General features: G+C 36.9%; 1 protein-coding gene across 5 annotated transcripts in view; it reads right to left on the reverse strand.

Annotated features, from left to right (window-relative positions):
- FGD4 (FYVE, RhoGEF and PH domain containing 4) overlaps nt 1-22,874 on the reverse strand; it is an 89,030-nt gene that overhangs the window by 10,487 nt on the left and 55,669 nt on the right. For all 5 annotated transcript variants that reach the window (XM_026084495.1, XM_026084494.1, XM_026084493.1 and 2 more), the window contains 9 exons: nt 15,468-15,557; nt 13,176-13,321; nt 8,249-8,405; nt 6,962-7,100; nt 5,928-5,986; nt 5,137-5,283; nt 3,369-3,541; nt 536-566; nt 263-358 (listed from right to left, as the gene is read on the reverse strand). In XM_026084495.1, the coding sequence (XP_025940280.1) occupies nt 263-358; nt 536-566; nt 3,369-3,541; nt 5,137-5,283; nt 5,928-5,986; nt 6,962-7,100; nt 8,249-8,405; nt 13,176-13,321; nt 15,468-15,557 (1,038 nt within the window). The remainder of the gene's footprint in view (nt 1-262; nt 359-535; nt 567-3,368; nt 3,542-5,136; nt 5,284-5,927; nt 5,987-6,961; nt 7,101-8,248; nt 8,406-13,175; nt 13,322-15,467; nt 15,558-22,874) is intronic.

Below are 22,874 nucleotides of genomic sequence, written 5' to 3' on the forward strand. Positions count from 1 at the left end.
AACAAAGAACCCAGTCAAAAATCATTACACACAACTGAAAGGGTACTCTATTATGCATTTCAGGAAAAAGAGGCCTGTTTATAAGATTTGGCATTATGACGAAAAATAGTTACTAACAAGATGACTACTTTGCAGTTCCTCTGCTATGAGAAGGATGACCTTGAAAAAGAAGTTTCCACCAAACTTTTGCAATATACTACTTCCAGTTATACAAGAACAAAATGGGTACTAAGAAGGTTACAATGGTACGATAACAACTTACAGAAACTTCAGCAGGCATATCTTCATATTCTTTAGCAATAGCATTTCTGAAGGTTTCATTCCTCTGCTGAAAAGCTTCTATAGTGTTCTGAAGCGCCTAGGGAAACAATGGAGAAATTCCTCAAACATACTACATTTACAACAGACTGTCTACATTCTGACCATTTAGTGATTAACAGAGGGAAGCTAGAGCCAGAAAATATGAATATTACTTTTTGATTGCTTCAGTGAAAATGCATTTAAAAAACAGAGTTAAGAATGTAGATAAATTTACCTTTATCCATTCTTCCTTATCTTGTTCAGAACTAAAAGAAACATTTGACAAATTAGTCCAAAGCTAGTTCAGGAAACATTATCTCACTATCAACAACTTGCTGCAAAAGCCAAGGTTCTGAAGCAATTCTCATGTACACAAAGTAAAACAATAGTGCTCATTAACTGTCTAACAGAAATAAAAATAAATAAATTAAAAGCATGACTTCAGATTTCACAAGTCTGCAGTCACTAAGCACTGAATTCAAGTTGAAAGATAAATGCAAATGCACTTAAAAGTAGTAATAATATTTTCACTGTCAGACATTTTTTGAACATAGGAGAGAAAGAAAAGGAGGACGCCTCATAATTTAGATGCAGGCGCTTTCTTCTTCCCTCATTTCGTAAAATATTACATTCACATACTGACACCCATTTCTTCTGTGCATCTCTTAAATCTTCCTCCCTCCCCAACAGAAATTATTTCCTTATTGATGTTTTTAGCTGTTTAAATTTGTCTACAGTGGCAAGAAGAGTATCCAATTAAAACAAGGAAAACTCTGCTTTAGTATTTATTATAAACCAAACAGCAAGATTTTCCCTTTTATGCATTAGAGCAGATATGGATGACTTATCAATAAGTACACGAGGTATTTACAGATAAGACAGAGATGAGAGGGCAAGCATCTTCTATTCTGATTTGTATGACAGATTTATATTTAGAACGTATCACTAGGACTTCAACATTCAAATCTTTAGGAAAGCACCTTATACCACAAGTAACAGTACTATTTCACTCTGCCAGCCAGTGCTGGTAACACACACAGTTTATCTGTGAACTTTAAATCAGGAATATGAGAACTAGCACCACAGTATATCTGCTGCTCTATTCAAACAGGGAGACACTTTCAATGACGTGAAAAAAATCTGACATGCAAAATTTTATTTCTCTACGGATTGCTAAGGAGGATGTGAAAGCAAGCTCTTACAATACTTCAATAAAAACATCTTCTCAAATGTTGTTTTGCATTATTATAGCAACTTGTAATAAAACTATAATCCTAAATACCTGTGTTTCCCCTTCCCATCTACCATCTGTATACGAGGCAGAAAAAGCTTGTGAAGTACTTCTCCCTACCAACTTACAGGAAAAACAGCTGAGCTGTTAAACGTCATACAAAATCAGCAATCTCTTAAAGGAGTTATCTACCAGCTATTTAAAACCACTAGCTGAAAATGCTCTCAAAAGATATTCTGAAAAATAAATAAATAGAAGTATCCCAGTAAAGAAAACCCCAAGGAGAAACTAAACATTACAACAAAGTTAATACAAGCTCATGAATTAAGACCATTAAGGTATAGGTTGCATTAAATACTCATGCATTAACCAGGATTATTCTATTCTAATTGAGTAAGATTTAGCTTGGTACTTACTCCTTCAAAATTTTGAACAGACTTAATGCATTCAAAAAAGTTCATAAAACAAAATCTGAAAACATGTTCTTCTCACACCTAAATGAACCAATGCAATACCCTTTAAAGTACTGATAATTCTGGAAAGTTTACAAAATAAACTTGTTTTTTTGTGATGTTTTCCTCCAGTTACAAAGTACTTTACAAATGGTACAGCAAGATGCCGTCTTTCACCATTGAAATGGATGTGTGGCAAAACAGCTCGCCAAATACTTTGCAAAACATCATACAGCAATTTCTAGTAGATATGACTGATAGCCAAAAATGTGTCCAAAAGTTTTGCAGACCTTAATGGAAAGCTTTTTCTGTCATTTTCCAAAGTATGTATTTATTATTATATATAATTTCAAATTCAGTCATAGTGTAGCTAAATTTCTATATGCTGTTACATTTCTGCTGCTCTCATTAAATATTGTAATTTTTTCCATAAAGAAAAATAGCTTGCAAGCCCTTGCTTATCCCTGAATACATGCTTTCACCACAGAACTGCATCCACCAGAGACATCCTTGTGCTTATTTAATCCTTGCCTCTCTGCAATGAAAGCTTAATTGCTAAGAACAGGGTCTTTAAGCAGCTCCAGCAGGAGAGGTGGAGATAAAAACGCACCCTACTTTTATTTGAAGTGGGCTGGTCTTGACAGGAAAAGTTGAATCTAGACAACCCTCAAAGAAGCAACAGGAAGATAACCCAGCAGCAAGAGGATAAAAGGACTAATAAGGACAGCAGAAAAATACCATTCAGAAGAGTGCAACTGGAGAAAGGATCCAAGAACTAAAAGAAGAACTTCCTTCCAAGGTGAGGGGGATACCTGGGACCAGGGGAAAAAAAAAAAGCAGACTGGAAGGAGGCCTGAGGAACAGAGGAAAGCCCATGCCCTTCTGCCACTGTAGACAGCTACGTTCTGTGGACTTATCTCCACCGGAGTGGGAGGAGAGGTTTTTTGGGTGGAAGTGCCCTCAGGTGAACAGAGCCATTGGTACCGAGGTAGCTCAGGTACCAGAGGCAGCAGCACTGCCCAGACTAACACGCTCAGTTTCCCAGAGCACTTGATTAACTTGGCCAGACTGCCTTGGCAGCAGCTAGCTACACTGCTTGCAGTTCTCCAGCCAGCTCCATTCGCAGCCATCTTAGGTATTTCTGCAAAGCAACACCCTACACATTGTAGGTGTATCTTATAGTCCAAGAGATTCTGTGCTGCTAACTCATTAATAAAGAAATAAATAAGCAGTGATAATTTATCCTTTGAAAATAGCAGCCTAGGCTATTTTCAAAGCATTGATATTAAGATGAAACCCATTCTATCCTTCTCCAAATCTGTCAGTCCAATCTTGTGTTTGTATATATTTAATCCTCCAAGAACTAGATAATAGACTTCCCTTACCTGGCCTGCAACTCCAGTGTTCGCTCTTTTCCAGACACTTGAAAAGTGTGTGGATATTCTTCATTATGAGTCTCTACAATCTTCATACCATCTATGCCAACTCTAGTTCGAACCGAGAATTTTGATCCTACCAAGCTGAATTTGGGGACGCAGTAGAGCAACATGTTGTTAAACTGGGGGGGAAAAAAAGCATATGGCTTTGCATTAACAAAAACACAGATACAGCCACAGTTTCTACTGAGCTGGACAATATCACAAAGCTAAAGTCAGCAGGTGAGAAAGCAGGTTCTGTTCTGTTCAGTTGATAGACAAGAAAACCAAAGCTCAAATTCAGGACAACTTATTTTTCTTATTTGTTCCTGGGTTTTAGAAATAAAATTAAAGGTCAGTCTCAAAGCATATAAGGATAGTTGTTCTATATATACAGCAGTCTTCATAACATTTATTATCAACTCTATAGTTGATATTTTAGTAGATATTTTGATATTAGAGTTGATAACAGATTGGATATTTTATAACACTGTAAATCTCTTGTTAAAAGAATTCTCATGTCTCAGTTCTGTAGAACCTATTCCGAACTGCAGAATAAAAACCCTTTTGTGCAGTGTATACATTGATATTTATCCTGCATCAAAAGCACTTGGTTTTGTAGAAATTGTAACTACTATTATTTGAGGGGATTATCTTCAAGATATTTATTCAAAAAAAAACCCCTCAAACACCTATCTTATGTTTTATTTTTATTGAACCCTCAGGATTAGAGGAAAAAATACACAGGCAGGACAAAGATATATTCCTTTATTAAAATTAGATTTTTAAATAATGTCTAAATGCCTATAGCCTCAGCCTGGAAGCAGTTATAAAAACACCTCTACAGAGGTTAACACGTTATCTCACAATTAACTATTAAAAAGAGAAACTCACTTAATTTAAATTGTATTTCACAGAAACACTGTCTAGCCTGTTGTCTAGTCTGTATCAGAGATACAGCACACTTGAACTTGTCACCTTTCATATAAAGTGCATGGCATTTTAATCAGCCGTCTAGCCCCATTCAAAGTCTGACTATTCAATCATTTCTTCTTTTATTTGAAGCACAGATAAGCACAAATTCTGGCTCCACGACTCATTACTAGTAAAGAACTCAACAGGCCTGTATTAACTAGAAGATATGCAATGCTGAAGGCCCATGAGCAAAAATCAAAACTTGATACTAGCAGTTTTTAATGTATGGGAAGCAATGAACTATATCAAGCCTTTTGTAAGGGAGCTGGAAATAAAAACTAAAAAAAAATACCCCCCCAAAAAAATCAAGGCACTGCTGTAGTCTGCTAGTTCTAAGACAAGACATGGGTATCTGAAAAGAGGATGAATTACCATAATACCGAGTTCTCACAGGGCCACGAAGCTCACTTGGACCCCAACACACACAATCTATCAAGACTAAAATCCTAAGCTTTTACACTTCAGTTTCATGGGAAAGGCCCAGTTCTCATGCTCCAGATCAGCATTTAAAGCCAGCAGCCAATTATTTAAATGTGAGTTGCTGGACACTGGGCCTGTGTATTTAAAACCATGTATTCTGTTCTAAGCAGTGTTTGGAAGACTTCCTACAAGCAGCAGAGGGTTTGCTCGAGCTCTAGTATCATCAGTGGAAAGGCTGCTCATTGACATCAACCAGAAGAGGACATCCCCTCTCTCTTAGGTAGTTCTTTGAAGTCTAGAAAAATATAAAGCCACTCCTGCAAATACAGGCCACCATACTTACTAAGAAAAGATACCGTTCTTGAGCAGATGTATTGCGAGCAGCGAGTTTAAGGATCTGTCCTTCTTTTATCAGCTCGTTTGAAGGGTTGACAATGTCTTCCTCTTCTCCCAGCATCTCATAGATCTCTAACAATTTCTTTAGATTCTCCTTTTCAGTGAAAAACAGTTAGAAAACTTAATAACATAGAAATCTTTACCCATGTTCAAATGAAATGTCTGGACCTTGTGTAAGTCTGGAGAGTGTTAGCTTTGAAGAACATATATATACTCGGTATATACAGTCAGCCATGCAGATTGATTGACCTAGTTGATATGTTAACAAATACTTTTAGAAATGTTATCTCCATGATAATTTTTAAAAATGCATTTATACATACAGCTCGCATTATTTCTTGTCCAAAATATCTCACATACTTAATGAAACACCAATCATGCCAGTAGAGAAACATTAACTACTCTTTACGAACATTATCTTTCCATTTACAGAAACAGATGCAACTAGGTCAAGAGTCCTATATGTTGTCAGCTCATTTAAGCCAGGAAAGGAACTTAGCTTGCCCGGTTTCCACTTGAGAGAGTTAGGTGCAATGCCAAATTTTGTCCATCATTCCCAGGAGCTGTAAAAATACAGTAAGTAGCAGCAATCATTTGGACCCAGGAAAACAATTTTTGCGATTTCAGGGAAGATCTGCCGTTCCCACTCCTGGCAAAATTCAACTGACAGAATTTCCTAGCTTTGCTAAATACTCAAACACAATATTAAAAACGAACAGGGAAACAAGAATTGTTTACCATTTTTCTTATTGCACTATTAGAGTGACTTGCTGCAGTGGATATAATTTCCAGGGATTCTAGATGGAAGACAAAGAAAAAAAACCATGAAAAACAAAACCCTGCACATTTTTACGTATTTATGTATTACATAGACAATTGGATCATTCTACAAAATGTTGTTTGTAATTTTTATGTAAATTATACACTCAATACATTTCTTAAATTATCAATCAAAAGTAACCAAGATAAAGTATAAAGTGCAAGAGAGTTAGCTACCAAACTGAAATAATAATCTGGAAAGATCAGAAGGGAATTATTGCAGATTACTTTAAAGTGAGCTTCAATACTTAGAACCACATTTTTGTGATGTGAACAGTCATGGTTCTCTCCCCTCTTTTCAGAAAGTAGTCCAGAATGTCAAACTATGTTTTTTGTCAAAACAGCTCATATTACAAATACTTAGGAAATGACTTTCATCAACGAATTATTTCCAAAAATTATCTGGCAAGTAATTCTGAATGATGTGTGGAGATAATTGTTAACTGGCCTTGTGTAAATGTAGAGAAGAAAACATTTAAAAAATAGGCTGGTTTTTTTTCCCCTACCGGAGCTTAAAAATACAATACTGAGCCTAGCTCTACTTTTTTTTTTTAAATAAGAGTCCCCTGTAAAGAAAATCACACTATACCCCATTTCAAACAAAAAGACATACATTTCATATGTGCATAAAGCAAAACAGAATGCCAAGAAAAGAGAGAAAAACCAATTTTACCCAAAGCAAACAAAATAATCCAAACCCCCGTGCAATTTCAAAACTAAAGCAAACTTACATACTCCAAAGGGAAAATACTAAAGGCAGTTTTTATACTAACTTCATCCATTATCCAAAGGGATTTTTTTTTTTAATCCTACAACCCCACTGAAGAAATTCTATCCTACCTTTCACAATGGCTTTGCTTCTTCACCTTATATTTCCTGAAAACAGCTTTAATTTACAGTATCCTCTTACTAATATCTTATTATGGCTATTTTAAATTCTAGAAAATATTTACTTTCAGCATCTTTCCAGTCTAGGGAATCCTGAGGCAATTTCCTTAGGTAGTCCTTTAAAAGCATCTCATAGCGTGGAATGCGTTGTACTGGTTCAAGCATGTGATGTTGCAATGTCAAATTTCCACACACTTTTTCTTTCTAAGAAATTGTAAACATATTTAAATGTAGTAGGCAAAAAATATTATTTTCCCAGGATACAATAAAATAAAAATTGTGATTTATAAAGCATAAATAATGTATTTTAAAACATGTATTATAGCCCTTCTGAAAGAAAACAGAAAACTACTTTACCAAACCAAATAATTAGAAATTCTTTCCTAAAAGTTCTTGTAAAAAAATTCTTTAAGTAACTAGTAGAATTCATAAATAGAAGTCCCACCAAAAAAACCTTCCCAAAGTATTTGAACTTAGCTTTGTAATAACTCAGAAAGCAAGAGAACTAACAACTGAATTAGTAGGAGCAGCTCATGATCATGTGTTAGCAGAAAGTCATTTTTCAAGGGGCTATAGGGTATATTTTATCACTCTGATGAGGGAATGCTTTCTTTCAATTTTATTCGTAATGTAAACCTCCCAAGAAGTATTTTAAGATGCATATTCACTTCCACATCCTTAGACGGATTCCATTAAAATACATATAGCCAGCATCCTTCACTTAGAATCACAATAACCTATAGTGCAGTAAAATTTAAGCAGAAATATCTTATTCCTTTTCTAGCTGCTAAGTCTGCAGTCAGAAGATACATATCTGCCAATTCCCAGAGAAACCTGCAGGGAGCACTAGAGGGAATAAAAAGCACTTTTGAAAAGAATGCTGCATTGCCACAACTGTTAAGCTTCATCTTTTGTGGCTCAGCATTTAGGATTGTATACTTACTTCCAAAGCTTAGTTTTCTGGATAACTGCACTGCTGTAAGCCAATACAGTATCTACAGATTCAGTGCAAGGATCTATAGTTCTGCACTGATATATATTTTTTTCCCCTGAAACGGTGTTTACTTTTGATATCTATGACAAATGTAATATTTTTCAATCTCCTGTTTCAACCTTTATACTTTGGTCCTCTAGGTTGCAATGGAAAGCCTGGATTTGCATGTGTATTTGTGCACATATGCAGGGAGAAGGAGAAGAAACAGAATACAGAATATGAAGTGGACAAAAACAACCCTTAATTCTAAGAGACTTGATATTTAATTTTCTCTTCAATCCTTTTGTTCCCCCCACAAAAATATACATTTTTACATATGCTCATATTACTTGGAGCATGACATCACTCTCCCCATTACCTGAATGTCTTGAATAATGAACTTGAATAGAGGTGACCGTTCGGTCCACATTTTCACCAGTTCCATTGCATTATCAAAATTCTTCACATACTCGCCGTACATCTTGAGGAAAGGAGCTAACTTTTGCAGAATATCTCCAATTCTGGGGGTGGTAGTCCTGCAAAGTAAGAGGGCGGAATCTCAGAGCAAACAGGAAAGAAAAAAGTCACACAAGGTTATAAAACACTTGAGAGCTTTGTTTAATAGAGAATCTTTTCTGTTTGGGATCACCTCCTATAGAGTTCTAGCATAATGAATAAAACTGAACGAAATAACCATGGAAAGATTGTTTGTATCCTCTTTGATGATCTATAATGCTTACAGGTCATGTAGAGCACTAAAGAAAGGTGATCTATAATGAAAAACATGAAAGGCTTTATTTACAAAACACACCCTCATTTATTTCATTTACAGTTCCTTAAACTACATTATCTTCTTTTGACCATACTCCACCCTATAAATACCTAACTTGTGATTTTGTTTGAGGTCTAAATCCATACTATAAAGAGCTTCCCTTCCATGCCTTACATAAGTACAGGTATTTAAAGCCTTTTACAATTATTATTTGAGAAAACCTATTAAGTAGTAAGAATCCCTTGGATTCCAGCCTTTTGTGCTAACTTCCCCCCAGCCTTCCCAATTATTGATAGCATCTTCCAATAAAACAGAATAGAAAAGACAAACTAACTGATGGAGGGGGGAGGATACGTGGAGGAGCTGCACCTCTTGATGCCCAGAAAGAAAGCAAGAACAGTACATATGCATCTCCTAGAAATGCAGTGTGAAATACATGGTTCACATTTCATATTCAAGAACATATTCTGAAACTCTGTATTGTTGAATTTCTGAAAGTCTAAGATCAATGTTGTGGTAGTGACCTAACTGTAGTTTAACATACCATATACACCATGTATATACCTTATATACAGCGTTTTAGGGGTTTTTTTAAAATCATTGAAGGAAAAGTGAAGCATTTACTTCAGCAGTCCACTCCAATACACTACTTCTCCAGGAGAAAAGGTGGGAAGAAGGGAAAGCTATTTAACAGCGAGTATTGCCCAAAGAGCCGAGTGTTTTGTCCCAGGACTGCGAAAGGCTGGCCCCCATCCAGCTGCCCAAGGGGGGCTGGTGGTACATACGTGAGAGCTGGCCGAGGTGTGAGCTCTGCTGTGCCTGGCGAGGAGGCAAGGGGAGCGGGCAGGATGGGAAGGTGCCTCTGCAATCACCAAGGTTCACCACCCTGAATTAGGTTCAGGTATTGGCTAAACCAGACTGGTCATGGAAACACACATTCAAAAGCAAGCTAGCAGTTTAAAACAAAACTCCATTATTTCTATTCACTGAATGCTATTTCTCTGGGTTGCCATTTTATTTCAATGTAGCAGCATATTTTTGAACTTAAAATAAAATAAAAATCATGCCAACAGAACTGAAGAAAGTGTGAATTTTTTTTTAAAGGTCACTGGAAAAAAACAGATACTAAAGTTTTAAAATAAATTTCATAGTTAAGTCATCGCAAGGTTTTTGCAATTAAAAAGCTTAAAGTAGAGAAGAGTGCAGCATTGCTTTGTATCTAGAGAAACTGGCATAAAAAATAAATACTTCTGCTTAACTGTTTCACGGCTATTAATAGACAGATGTTACAAGCAAATGTCAAAAGTTTTATAAACCAGGAAGCAGGAACAGTTTGCTGTGCCTACTGCTTGGATACCCATGGCAGCTGATTTACATGGCAGCTGATTTACACAGAACACTGCAATTTTACCCTTTATGGAGATACTAAATTTTCACAGCTACCTTTAGTGCAAGGCCTTTATGTGTCTAAACACTCTGAGGCTGGAAAAACAGAAATCCATTATCATTTCAGATAAGCAGGACAAGGTCCATAAAGCACAAAGAGCTCTGGAAGAATATGAAGGACAGGGGAAATCAGAGTCTTTCGAGATTATCAGATAACTCTTCCCTTGGTGGACTTATGACTACAGATAACTAGTCCATTTCTTATTCAAACAGTATGCACCATGAACCAAAACATGAAACGTTACTAATTGCCATCACTCCAGGACAGTTATCATTTTCTTGGCTAGAAAGGCTGGAAAGAGAACTACTACTATAGACCCAAATCAGCGCTGCACTGTCACCTGGCAACAAAGACAGCATCATTATATGGCTCAGGGAACAGGTCTTCACACTGTTCTGTGTGTACAAAACCACTTCCTATTTCTATGTTACTAGACGAACGCAGTATTCACCAAAGCATTCCAAAAACCTCAAGGATGAAAGAGCTGAGCTACTAATCATGATGTATAATATCTCATTTAAATCTGCCATGGTAGCAAGAAAGCAGCTGAAGCAAAGGTCTACGAAATCATGGCACAGAAAAGGTGACTACAGAAAAACTGTTCGATCCCTCTTCCAATATAGGAGCCTGCAGGCATCAAACAAAATTTTAAGTTGTAGACTCAAAACAAAAGGAAACATAAGGAGTAGGTCAGCTCTGAAACTGCTACAAGACACTATGGATTCTAAAACTTTGTGTTCAGAGTGAAATAGAGCAATTTGTTCACACACACACACACACGCACACACGCACACACAGAGGCTATGACTCTTTGTTCTTATATTCTTCCCCAGGCAGCTGGTATTGATAATCCTTGGATACAAAAGACTGAGCTAGACGGACATTTTGATTGATTTGGGCTGTCTGTTATGCTCTGCTTTCCTTGGGAAAAATACCGCAGTGAGGTTTTCTCTACTGTTTTCAAGCCGTACGTTGTACAAGAGATATTCAGCTCCAGCTGTTGCTCAACTTATTCAAGATGCAACTATCAGCCAGAATTTCATTTCCACCTGGTAAGTTTAGGTTCCCACTGCCTTTTCTTCTAAAAAAGGCTTATTGTTTACCAATATCTATCAAGACATTTACCACAGATTTTACTGAATGTTTAAAGAACAAGGGGCAGTTGAGAGTGCCGGCATACGCCACTAGCTCAGCTCAAACAAACCCATGTGTGGCAACGGTATTATGAGTCGAACTTACTAAGCACCATCTATACCAGGAGACAACGGACAAAAGATGCTAGATGTGAAAGCTCCAGTTCAGGCTATTCCAACCACAATGAAACAAGGCAAAACGAGGGCAATTGCCTCTGACCTCCTTTCTCAGTTTCAAAATCTGTTGTTGAAAACCAACCACAACTCAGGGAAAGTGTTAGAGAAAGCTTTATCCAGCAATTTTTACCTAAAAAAAATAACAGAAAAAGTGTATAGAACTACCAACAGAACATATTCAAGTAGTTTCTGTCTCTAATTAAGGGAACTGGTGAGGAAAGTGAACTCTGGCAGAGGCTGTTGTGCCAGACATTCAGAGACTGGGGGTGGAGTGGTGGCATTATCCCTGTGTTCCTTCCTTCAGCCTAATCCGGAATTGTTCCCCTCCTCTGCACCCTTTCGTCCAACTCCTCCCAAAAGCACACTCTTTTAAGGACATTTAACAAGCTGTCTCAGATAAAGCAGAGAGGTTACTTCCAAGCAGTGTGGGAAAAGTTATATCCTTAGGATGCAATCCATTAGCTTTGCACCAACAGTCAAAGCTCATCTAAAGAGGCACTCTTCAGCCTCTAAAACTATGTAATTTTACACGTCATCACTGTGTGCATTTTGCAAATAGACAAGATAGTGCAACCTGTCTTCTGTGAGTGCATACTATAAATTTCAGTTCATATATATAAAGCACTGACATAATGTAGTTCAAGCAGCTTTTAAGCATCGTTTTAACAAGTTATATTCCACTTCTCATGAATATGCACTCTATTTTAATGCTTAGTTTGATATTTACCATCGTTTTTAAAAATAAATTAATACAAGAGGATGAATGGACCTTGCACTGTCATGGTGCAAGGAATGTAAGCTTAAGGTTTAAGCTTTGCTATATTTCATGCTGCTTAGGTTTTATTTACTTTTTTGCATTATAGAAGATTTGGGGATACCCTGTTTTTGCACATGACATCCATTCTTCTATTTTAAATACCACTGGGAAATCATTTTACAGAATCTGGATTGTCAAAACAAAGAAACAAACAGAACAAAAAAAACAGAAAAAAACCCAAACTATTGCCACTTCCCTATCTCATTTGAGAAAAGGAAATACCTTACTAAAAAAAACACACTCTTTTTTTTCTTTTTTTTTAAAGTAAGGTATTTGACAATTACATAAGAGAAATCAAAACCATATGATTATATTTAAATATTCCATACTTTTCACAGCCCAAAGATATTTGTAATCATGCACACCAAGGAAGAATAAAGATACTGCGATAATACATGATCATTACACAGCATATTTGTACCTAAACTATCTTTCTTGACCCAAATGGAGGTCTTATCAAGAAAAGCTACAGGAAATAATGACCAAAACATATACCTGGTCTGGATTTTAATTTCAAACTGATAAAACTAAAACACAGAAAAACTAAAATGAATCCCACTTTATCACAGATGTGAAAGCAGTAATGGCAAAAGTTATGTCCTATGAGTGTGAGACAAACTAACACATACATGCTATTTATCTCAATTTTTGTATTCTGTCCAAAAAAATCATCAGGTAACACATAATTTTAATTCAAGCCCCTAATTCAGCAAGGCATTTAATCATGAGTAATCTCATTGGCTTCGGTGAAATAGATGTCCTTTATTTTAAGCAAATGACATAAGTCCTCTACTGAATCAGATCCTGATGAATGGCAGAAGAGCAGATGTTCTTCTACCCGCAGTACTTCCTGGGACTAGAGTGCTTAATTATGAAGGTACCTTCCCTACCTTCAACCCTGTAACAGAATTTCTACAGACACTGTTTCATTAGTATATTAACCAGTAAATCACCTCTTACCATTCTTGCATTCTTTTCTCAAGTTCTGGAAGTAAGAATTTACTGTGGAAGGCATTTATTGATGAGATATTAGAAAAGATTTTGTTAACCACTTCAGCTGGAAATGAGCCTCTGTTAGCTTCTTCTAGGAGTCTGGAATAGAATACCTGCAATACAGAAAAAGAACCCCAAACCTATCAGCCTACTATCTTTCATCAGTGGATTAAGACCCGTCCTTCCCTCCTACTCCAACTGGGACATAATTAATACACCAATAGTAAAAGCAGATAATGACAAATTATTTATCATCTTCCCATAACCTGAAGCAAAAGACTGCCTCTCCTCCTCTCGCACCCAACTTACTTTTTTTTTTCTTTTTGAGACAGAAAAGTGTTACAGGATGAGCAGACTAAGGGAGGCCAAACTAAAGCAGTACCATTTTGGTTTGACTCCAGGCATGCTGTCTGTTTCAACAGCTAGATCACAGTTTTTATGGTGTCCCAATCTCATTTTCCATTCTTGCTTTCTCCTCAATTAGCCTGATGTCTGATCACCATTAGCCTGACTACTCTGCTTGTATGCTGCACCTCCCTATCCTTTTAAAACTGAAGTCTATGACCAGTCCCCATACAACATTCAAAACCCCAAAGTGTTCCAGGTCTGATTGGGCTCTTTAGTATTTCTGTACTCTCTTTCAAAACACACATATATATTTGTTTCTGTGTGTGTGTGTGTGTGTGTATTTCTCAATCAATGAACTATACCCAGAGTAGATGCAACTACACAATGACTGGAGACCTGTGCAGCTGTCAATATGCACGTCACATAAAACAGTGCTAATGGGGAGCTATAGCCCCCTCCCTCTCCCTCTCCCATGTTTTAATGGGCAATAGACTGCATCTCCCTTGAAGAGCAGTCAGAAGCTTGGATAAGGGTTTGGGAAAAAAAGAAAAAAAAGAAACTGAAGTCAGGTGCTTTGATAATCCCAGGTGAGACAGTATAGACCTTTTAGAAGAAAAAAGTCACCACCTTCACATATACTTTAAGACATGTTTCCTTTGCTGTGGCTCTGAGAGGATTATTAGTTAATTTTGACAAATTACTTTGAAAACTAGAAAGGTTACATAGCTTTTTAACCCAGTTTAGAAACATAACAGTCCATTCCCAATCTTCTGCTTTCCTCTCATTATCAGCAACTGAGTAGCTGTGCTTGAAACTAATTTCTCAGTACTCTGTCCAGCTAATATTTGAAAAACAGGCATACACTAATGCACTTACGATTGAATCAAGGAAAATACTTCCATGTTGCCTATTAGAAAAACCTATAAATGAAGTAAACATTTTCCATCATAATTGATATCTTTTTATGTCTCTAAAGCAAAGCTCTTGTTTGCAATACTTGGTCTTTTAAAATACACATATCCATCCCAATGTGGGTCAGCCTGGTAAATCCACTTTCATAAAGACCATTACTGAGATCCCCAAGCAGTCTGAACAATTAATAAATTGGCTGAGACTTTTTATTTCTTTCTCAACTTCTGTGTACATACTTTATGCATTACACATGAGAAATTTAAATAAACAGTGATGCCTGAGAAAACTGTCATGGAGTAAGGCAATGTATCCTAGGTATCTAAGTAAAATGGATATAGGTATCGAAGAAGACTTGAAAGGATATTCAAGAACTACAGACTGCTTCACACTTAAGAAATAGCAGTTTGATTCTTCAGAGCACCAGAATTCAACCCTTTCCTTGCAGGAAGAGTAATTTCTGCTCACTTTAATAGGATTTAGTCCAAATGTACAGTGGGAAAATAGGGCATATGCAGTTTCCAATGGGTACCTGCCAGGTTCTTTGACAATAATGAAAAAATGCTGTGCAGGTGGCTCAAATGTGAAAGATTTAGTGAATTCCTAGTGGGCAGGTGATTTCAATATTATAAAATATGATACCTTCCTTGTCAAGTCAAGAAATGAGTGAGCATAACATTATCCATCCCCTTTGTTGGAAGGACCACTGGTATAAAGCTTGCACTACTATTGTTCATGGTAAAGTCTACACATGAACACGCTCACAAATGATACTCTTTTACTACCCATACAATTCTAATATACTTTTTAAAATTTAGTGTTCCTAAATTAAAAAAAAAAAAGGCAAATTTATGTGGCAACTGCAAACAAGTGGCTGGCAGTGCCAGCAGAATGCTCAAACCACACCACCCCTTCTACGTAATTTATATCCACACATACAAGCATAGCTGTTCAACTTCAACTTGAGGTAAGAAAATAAAAACAAATTCAAGGAAAATTTACCCGATCTAGGAGGTCAAGTCGGCTAACATAGGCTTTTTCTGTATGCAGAAGTTCATTGGCAATTTTGTGACGTTTCTGTTCATCTGTCTCCTGGAGAAAAATAAGATCTCTTAGAATACTGGAGGAAACATAATTTAACACTAAAAAAAAAGTTGAAGAGACACATGTTTACCTTATATTCCAAAAATAACTGAAGTCCAAGTTTCACATTTAGCAATATTCACTCTATTTCTTAAAATATTAACTTTTCAGTAATTTAATCAACAATTCAGAAGGTGGGCAAGAATCAGCAACATTGCAGAGCAAAACTCAGCCTAAAACATTTAAAATTTTGCAGTTTGCACAGGAATTCAAAACCTCCATTTTGAAAGTTATTTGAACTGACTGTTCTTTGCATAATGGAATTATTGAAAAATCCTGTACAAAACATTTTATGTTCATGAGTATACTCATTGATGATAATTTGTTGACCGCAATTAGATTACTCTTTCACTAGGCCTTTACACAAGTTACTTGTCTTTCTTAAGGGAAGTTTTCACATCAAAGTCTTTCATTCCACAAAATATATTTTTTAGTTGTCCTGAAACTGAAAATGGTTATTTGAATTTCAGATTTATATCAAATATATGTTAGAATATGAAATTATGAGTTGCTTTGAGAAGTCACTTCAAAACAGAAAAATGAAAGCACTCTATTCTAAAAGGTTAAAACATTTGGCAAATGCCTCATTTTCCCAAATGTCAAATTCAACAAAATGACACTTCCATTACAAGATTTCCTTTCAGATTTACTGCTAGCACTGAAAAACATTCACATTTAAAGACATCTGAGCCTTTCCTGAGTAAATGGCAATCTTATGATTGAGCATATAGGAAGTTGATAATTTTCTAGACAAACCGCAGATATCCTTCATTAAAAAACAGAGCGCTTTAAAAAGTTATTTCTGATTACAATCCACGTACCATTTTCCACAAGACTAAGACAAACATTTGCGAGTACATTTATAAAGATTGTTTGCAGAATGCTCAAGTACAGAGCTTTCATTTAAAGGACTTCAGTGGCTTTTTTCTCCTTTCAGTATTCACTAAGTACTGCACATTCAAACACGTTTCGATCCTGATCTTCAATGTTAGCCTCCGCTCTAAACACAGGTTTCAAACAGTGACTTCAAAGCTGTTCATTAAATCCGTTGAAATCAGCAGAGCAACCACAGTAACCCACAGAACTGCTCTCTAAGTGCTGTCAAGAGACACTGCAGAGATTTGCAGGATTAGCTGTTACAGCTACAGCACGCTGTTCAGCGCACTCATTTACAAGGAACCTCATGTGTGGGCTTGAGGCACCAAACTGTGGGTGCTACTGGTTCCTCTGCAAATTTTTCTTTGGCTAAAACATGTGCTTTCCCTCAAGTAACACTCTATAGAAACCAAGCTACAATTATCTGAAGATTATTGGAACTAATTAAGAGAGGGGAAAACCATGCACAGCAGACTTAAAAACATCCCACAAAATGACCAATTGAAAGAAGTATTTAAGCATCACTCCTGAGTCAAGGCAAATACCTCTAGCTCCCTCACTTTACTCTGATCCCTGGCTCAGTATCTCCCTTCCATATCTTCCTTATTCTTGAACCTCAGTCTCCTTTCTACATCAATCACAGTACCTCACTCAGGAATCTTATAAATGGGAAAAATACACACCATGGATGAGTTATCACTTAATAACAGTGGCATATTCCTATTCAAGCATAAGAGCGCTCACCAAGAGGGTTAGATCAGTGCGAGAATAATGGGAAATTATACTGCTGGTTTTCTTTTAGGGAAATCCTCAGTTTCCCACCACACCATCTCAAAATTTTCTCCTCATTTTCCATGAACTCCTAAGTGTGTTTTTTACTGCCAGCTCCATCCTCCTCCCTGCTCATACTCCCACTTCAGTCCCTTCTCCAGCATCCCATCCGAAGAAAAGCACCGGGTTTCCCTGAGCTCACTCTGGTTTCCCTTTTGTTAAAAACAACAYGTCACAGGCCATTTTGCTAGCAGTGGTGTCCAGCTCCTACAAAGGTTTTTCTCATGGGAGTGGCAGCCACGTGTTGGCAGCAAGTTGGTTGATAGTGCAAGTGATGCCAGTTATACTGGAAATGTATATAGAGAGAAGTACAAAGTCAGAAGAGGTCCTTCATCCCCTTCATCTGTTCTGAGCATAGGGGGTGATACAGGCTACAGAAGACRTATATATGTGTATATCCTGGTAGCCCACATCACACCACAAGGCACGTTTGCTGGGAAGGACTCACAGGGAAGTCGCGTGCTCCCAGGCCCCGCAGCAGCCCTCCAGCAGTGCCAAGCCGCCCAGGCAGCCCTCCTGGGAGTGGGCAGGCAGGCAGCTGCCAGCTAGGGGCTCGGGGCAGGCACAACGGGGCAAGCAGCACAGGTCCCTGCACACCTGCATTTGGCTACTCTGAAGCAGCGGGAAATAATTCTTACAATGCAATCCAGAAATAAATCCTGAAGAATATTTTGTGACAGTGATAATGACACAGAGCCATTCGTTACTATAGTTGTTCAACAAAACACCTCTGAAAAACCCATTTAGAGGTCACGGGGAAAATTCTTAAAAGAAATTTAAAAACATGAGGCTAGTATTCAACTTCTGAGAACTTCAATGCTTCCCTAAAAAAATACTGCTCTGATGAATAAGTCAAATCAAAACAGCAAAAGGGAATATTAATTCTGTTTTAAGATACAAGTCAAGCTCTACTATGGAGCTATATTGAGATTTTATTTATTTATTTATTTATTTATTTTTGTGTGTGTGTGTGTGTGTGTGTGTGTGTGTATGTATGTATGTATATACCCACACAAATGCCCATCTCTTTTCACAAGTAGAACAATAAGACAATAGAAATTAAAGAAATAGAAACATTTTTCTGAGAGTTTTATATTTATATCCTAGGATTTCTGCAGTAAATCGGCATCAATATTGCATTCTTTGCAGCTAATAAAAATATTGAGACAAAAATTTACTATAAGATATACCTGGATTTTAAGTACAGCTTTTCATTGATTTCACGGAACTTTTCAAACTAATGTGACAGTCCATAACACAGCATGACTCAAAACATAAAAACAATCAGGAATGATTTCTTTGATATACATAGATTGTTGACATTAAAAGTTTAGGATTTCAATTGCTGAGCAAAATATCAGAAGTGTGAGGTAACATTTTTAAGTGGCTAAGCTCCACTTCAAAACAGAATACAACCATGTAAAAAATGCCTAAGCAGCTTTTTAAACACTTAGGCAATTTAAAAAATGCATCTCTAATCTTCCCCCCCCAAAAAAAAAGAGAGAGAGTTGAATAAAATATTACTATTAATTCCATGGCTGCAGCTGAACTGAACCCTCAGTTTTGTCTTGTGGAAAGTAACTATCAAAAACTGTGATTTTAGACATTTAGTTACATATTTTTTAAACTATAAGTATATACATTTAAACAAGTTACTTAACTATTACAAATGCTGTAACTTTTTATTTCTTTTCATGAACAAGCAATTCTTATTTTAAGCATGAACAATAAACAAAAGTATTGCTTAGTAAAGACAAGCTATGAAAGTAACTTAAGTCAGTTGTGACCTAAGAAACTCTTTAAAGAACTGAAATAGATATTTTGGTTCAATCGTTTATCAGCTAAAGTATTTCAAAATTAATAATCTTGACCATAGCATACTTTCCATTCCATCCAAACATTTGGCAAAGTTTATGCAGGTAGGACTGCAAACATGTATTTCTATAACAGAGGCCTAAAAGTAAATATTTCTTATTTACTTAAGCCCTTACTTAGGCTGAATTACATACTACTTAGTACAAAGTTGCACACCATTAGAATTATTTCATTACTATGCATGCTTAAAAAATTAAAGCAAATACTTTTTAAATTGTTGTTGAACTCTGAAGTTAAGATGAGGCATGAAAACTGCTGGTGAGGGTATGAACTTTTTGCTTCTGGGTTCATGTTTCCCAACATTGTTTTTCCATAGTCCTAAACTTTCACAAATTACACTAATTTAAAGTAGACCTGATGTAAACCAACATTCCAATATACTGGACCAGTTGCTACGATAACTCATTACCGCAGCCAGACAAGAGCCATCTCCCATCAAGAAAACAGCTACATTTCCCAACACAGCAGCGATGGAGTATATGATTCACTCCTTTTTAAGTGCAGTCCTTGCCCCAAGGACTTTGCAGTAACATATCGAACAACACAGACAGGATAAGAGCTGCAGAATACAAATAAATACCATCCAGTATATGTTTTATTTTGTTTTAATGCTGAGTTTGGTCTAAAGTAACAGACTAGGTTTGGTTGTTTTTTCTTCTTAGCTGTTCATGTCATAAATGCTTCATGATCCAAAGCTTTCTTCTGTAAGCATTAGGAATAGAAATGTAAATTTCCATGAGAACTTAAGATTTCCTTTCAGCGCTTGAGCCCCTAGATTCTGAAATGAAAAAAAGCACTGAATCTTGCAAGACTTGCAGTGAAAATCCTGAGTGCTACCACCACCTTCTCACTTATTAACTATATAGTTAATAAATGGATTGTATAGTCCATGGACTACATATAGTTAATATGCACTAATGGAATATATGTTAACCATATGTCCATTAAACACAGGACTGGCAAGTTTCTTGCAGAGCAACCAAGACAGTGAAGTAAAGAACCTGGTATCACTAAAGAGATGATTCTTCCCATGAGGATTTACACATATTTACATAGGATGCTGAAGACAGAGCTTTATTCATGATTTACTGCTGAGGAAGAACATCAATTTGTAGAATCACGATTTTACTTCATCTCTGTTTCTCAAGTGTTGCAAAAGTAAATCATTTCTTGGCAGGAAGTTAATTTAGCAAGAAAGTTTCTTCCCACTTTTAAATATCTCCACATTCACATTTAGAAATATGTAATCGCCAAGAAGCTTTGCATCTGTAGCACCGGATCCCCCAACACTGCCATTAAGTAAAGGCTTTAATAAAGACGCACAATGGGTTCTTCTCCATCTGTGGAATGCACGCAGTCTCTGTCTATATTTCCTACCAAGCTCAGAACAAATGCAGAAGGATTTGTCGTCTTGTCTTCAGCAAACTCTTGTGGCAGATTTCTCACAAGACGTTCTTCGGGAAGTTAATTGATTGGGATGTTCTTGTACTATTCAGCCTCCACATTTTAGGAAACCAAATCTTATGACAGAAGGTGCTTCTGCCACAAGGAAGAAATTCTTAGCTTTTAATTGTCTTTCTCCTTGCGATATTTGTGTTTTATGACTTACAGACTATCTAATACAGTCAATAAGGGAAACAAAGCTTGCTCTATTCTTTGATCTTTTGGGGAAAACATTTCAGAACAACACTACCAAATTTACTAAGTTTTGCCTAAACCCTTCCAGAACCTGTAAGAATCTGATCTGAGTCAGATCTACAGTTATGAGAGGGGAAAAAAAAAAAAACCAAAGAGAAGCATTATTTCGAAATGAAATTTCTTTTTCAAGTCTAAAAGCAATTTGTGCTTTGGTTTTGCACCACTTCCCAGTTCAATTTACCCAGCTTTCCAGCAATGGATTTAATTTACTTCTGCTGTCAGGCACACATTTGCAATGCAATAGCACCACCTTTTCCTCTTCCTTGTATTAAAAAGTATGGCATGCAGGAGACAAGAAGATACATTGCATCAGTATCAAATTATATAAACAGATACATAACTTAAAGTTTGTCTATGACTCACAGGCATTTGCTCCTATTTCTATTACTCAACTGTACCTATACTTGCTTAATTAAAAAGGACATAAGAGTGTTGTTGCTCAATTCATTGCAACTTTAACTGGGCTGCATCCAAGTTTTAAGATCTTCTACCAACTATGTGGGTGCATAGCAAAACCACAGACTGTCTAAAAGCTCTTGCTTCATGCCAATGCTTACTTGCACATAGTAATAGTGAAGCTCTGTTAGACCCTTCTTGCTCCTCAGCACCCTCTCCTCCTATTCCAGCATGGCAACAGGAACTTAAAGCTCCACAGGGCTGATTTCAGTCTATAGGTAGCATCAAACTCATCTAAATCAGTGCCACTTGTAAAGAGTGGCACTCCGATCAGCCTGCGGTATATGTGCTTCTCGATCTCACTAGTCTAAAGGTGACGTTCATTTCACAGATTCAGTCCTCCACTGATGTTCTCTTTAAGAGTCATCCTGCATGCTTTTTTAAATCTTTCTAGCACCAGCAAATAATACATCTAATCGCAGTTATATCGGACTTCACACTTTAACTTTTGATTGATACAAGCCAGAGAACAGCTGGTCACCCAGCTGGCCACAGACAGACCTCAATGAGATTGCTCCCGTTAGCATTTTCTCCAAGCATTTGCTGAGTTCCTTCCTGGATTTTATACCACAACAGTCTCCAACTACTCCCTTTTCCTGAAAAAGCTGCCAGCACCTTACTGTGTAATTTGGATTCAAGCTTAACATTGCCTGTGGAGCATTCAGTGTCTTTTACTGGCACAGAGAGGGGAAACAGGCATTACTGAACAGGAGACGGAAACATAATGAAAGAGATGTGACAGGTTAAAGGTGCCCTGGATTTTTACCAGGCTTATGTATAGACAGGATCACAATGTTCATTACCGGAAGAGGGGGAAAAAAAACCAACCACCTTCTGGTCATTAGCTAGGATATTTTATCCTGTAATGTGCAAAAATTGTGACCCACCTGTCTCACATACAGAATTTATCCTCATGTGTGTACACATGAGATCCCTAGCTATCCAAGCTCAAGGGCTTAGAGAGATGCCATTACTTTGGGAGTGAAAACCCAGAGTTATCTGTATAAGAACAAGACACAAAAATGCAGACTAGAGCTATGAAATCCTCCATTTCAAACTCCAGAACCACCCTGAAGCTTTGTAGTTAAGTGGTGAAAGTGTGCTCCTGACAACTAGTGAACAGCTTTAACAGTGCTCAGCTATATGCAGCTGCCCCTCCTGCCAGATATTTTCCCCTTTGCCTCAGATGAGAAGAGAAGAGCTCAGAGGGTCTAGTCCAGGCCCCCTCTGCAATGGCTCATACATAGCAAAGTAGGACTAGAACTATTAATAAATTCACTGGACATAAATCCTTCAGTACAAGGAGGCAAACAACATGAGCAAACTTTTAAAAAGAGGAAGTGCACACAATTTTTCTGCAATTCATTTTTTCAAAACAGATTTTCTTCCACACACTCATTTCCCTTAATTATTTAAAGCCCTCCTTATTAGGAAGCTCAAATTCATCATCATATAGTTCTCCTTCCTAACAAGGCATATATTTAGTATACTCTGATACTTGCGTCTAGCTGATAGCTAGCAGATGGCTAC

This window comes from Apteryx rowi, unplaced genomic scaffold, assembly GCF_003343035.1.
Source record: "Apteryx rowi isolate R43461 unplaced genomic scaffold, aptRow1 scaffold_642, whole genome shotgun sequence".
NCBI classification, from domain to species: domain Eukaryota; kingdom Metazoa; phylum Chordata; class Aves; order Apterygiformes; family Apterygidae; genus Apteryx; species Apteryx rowi.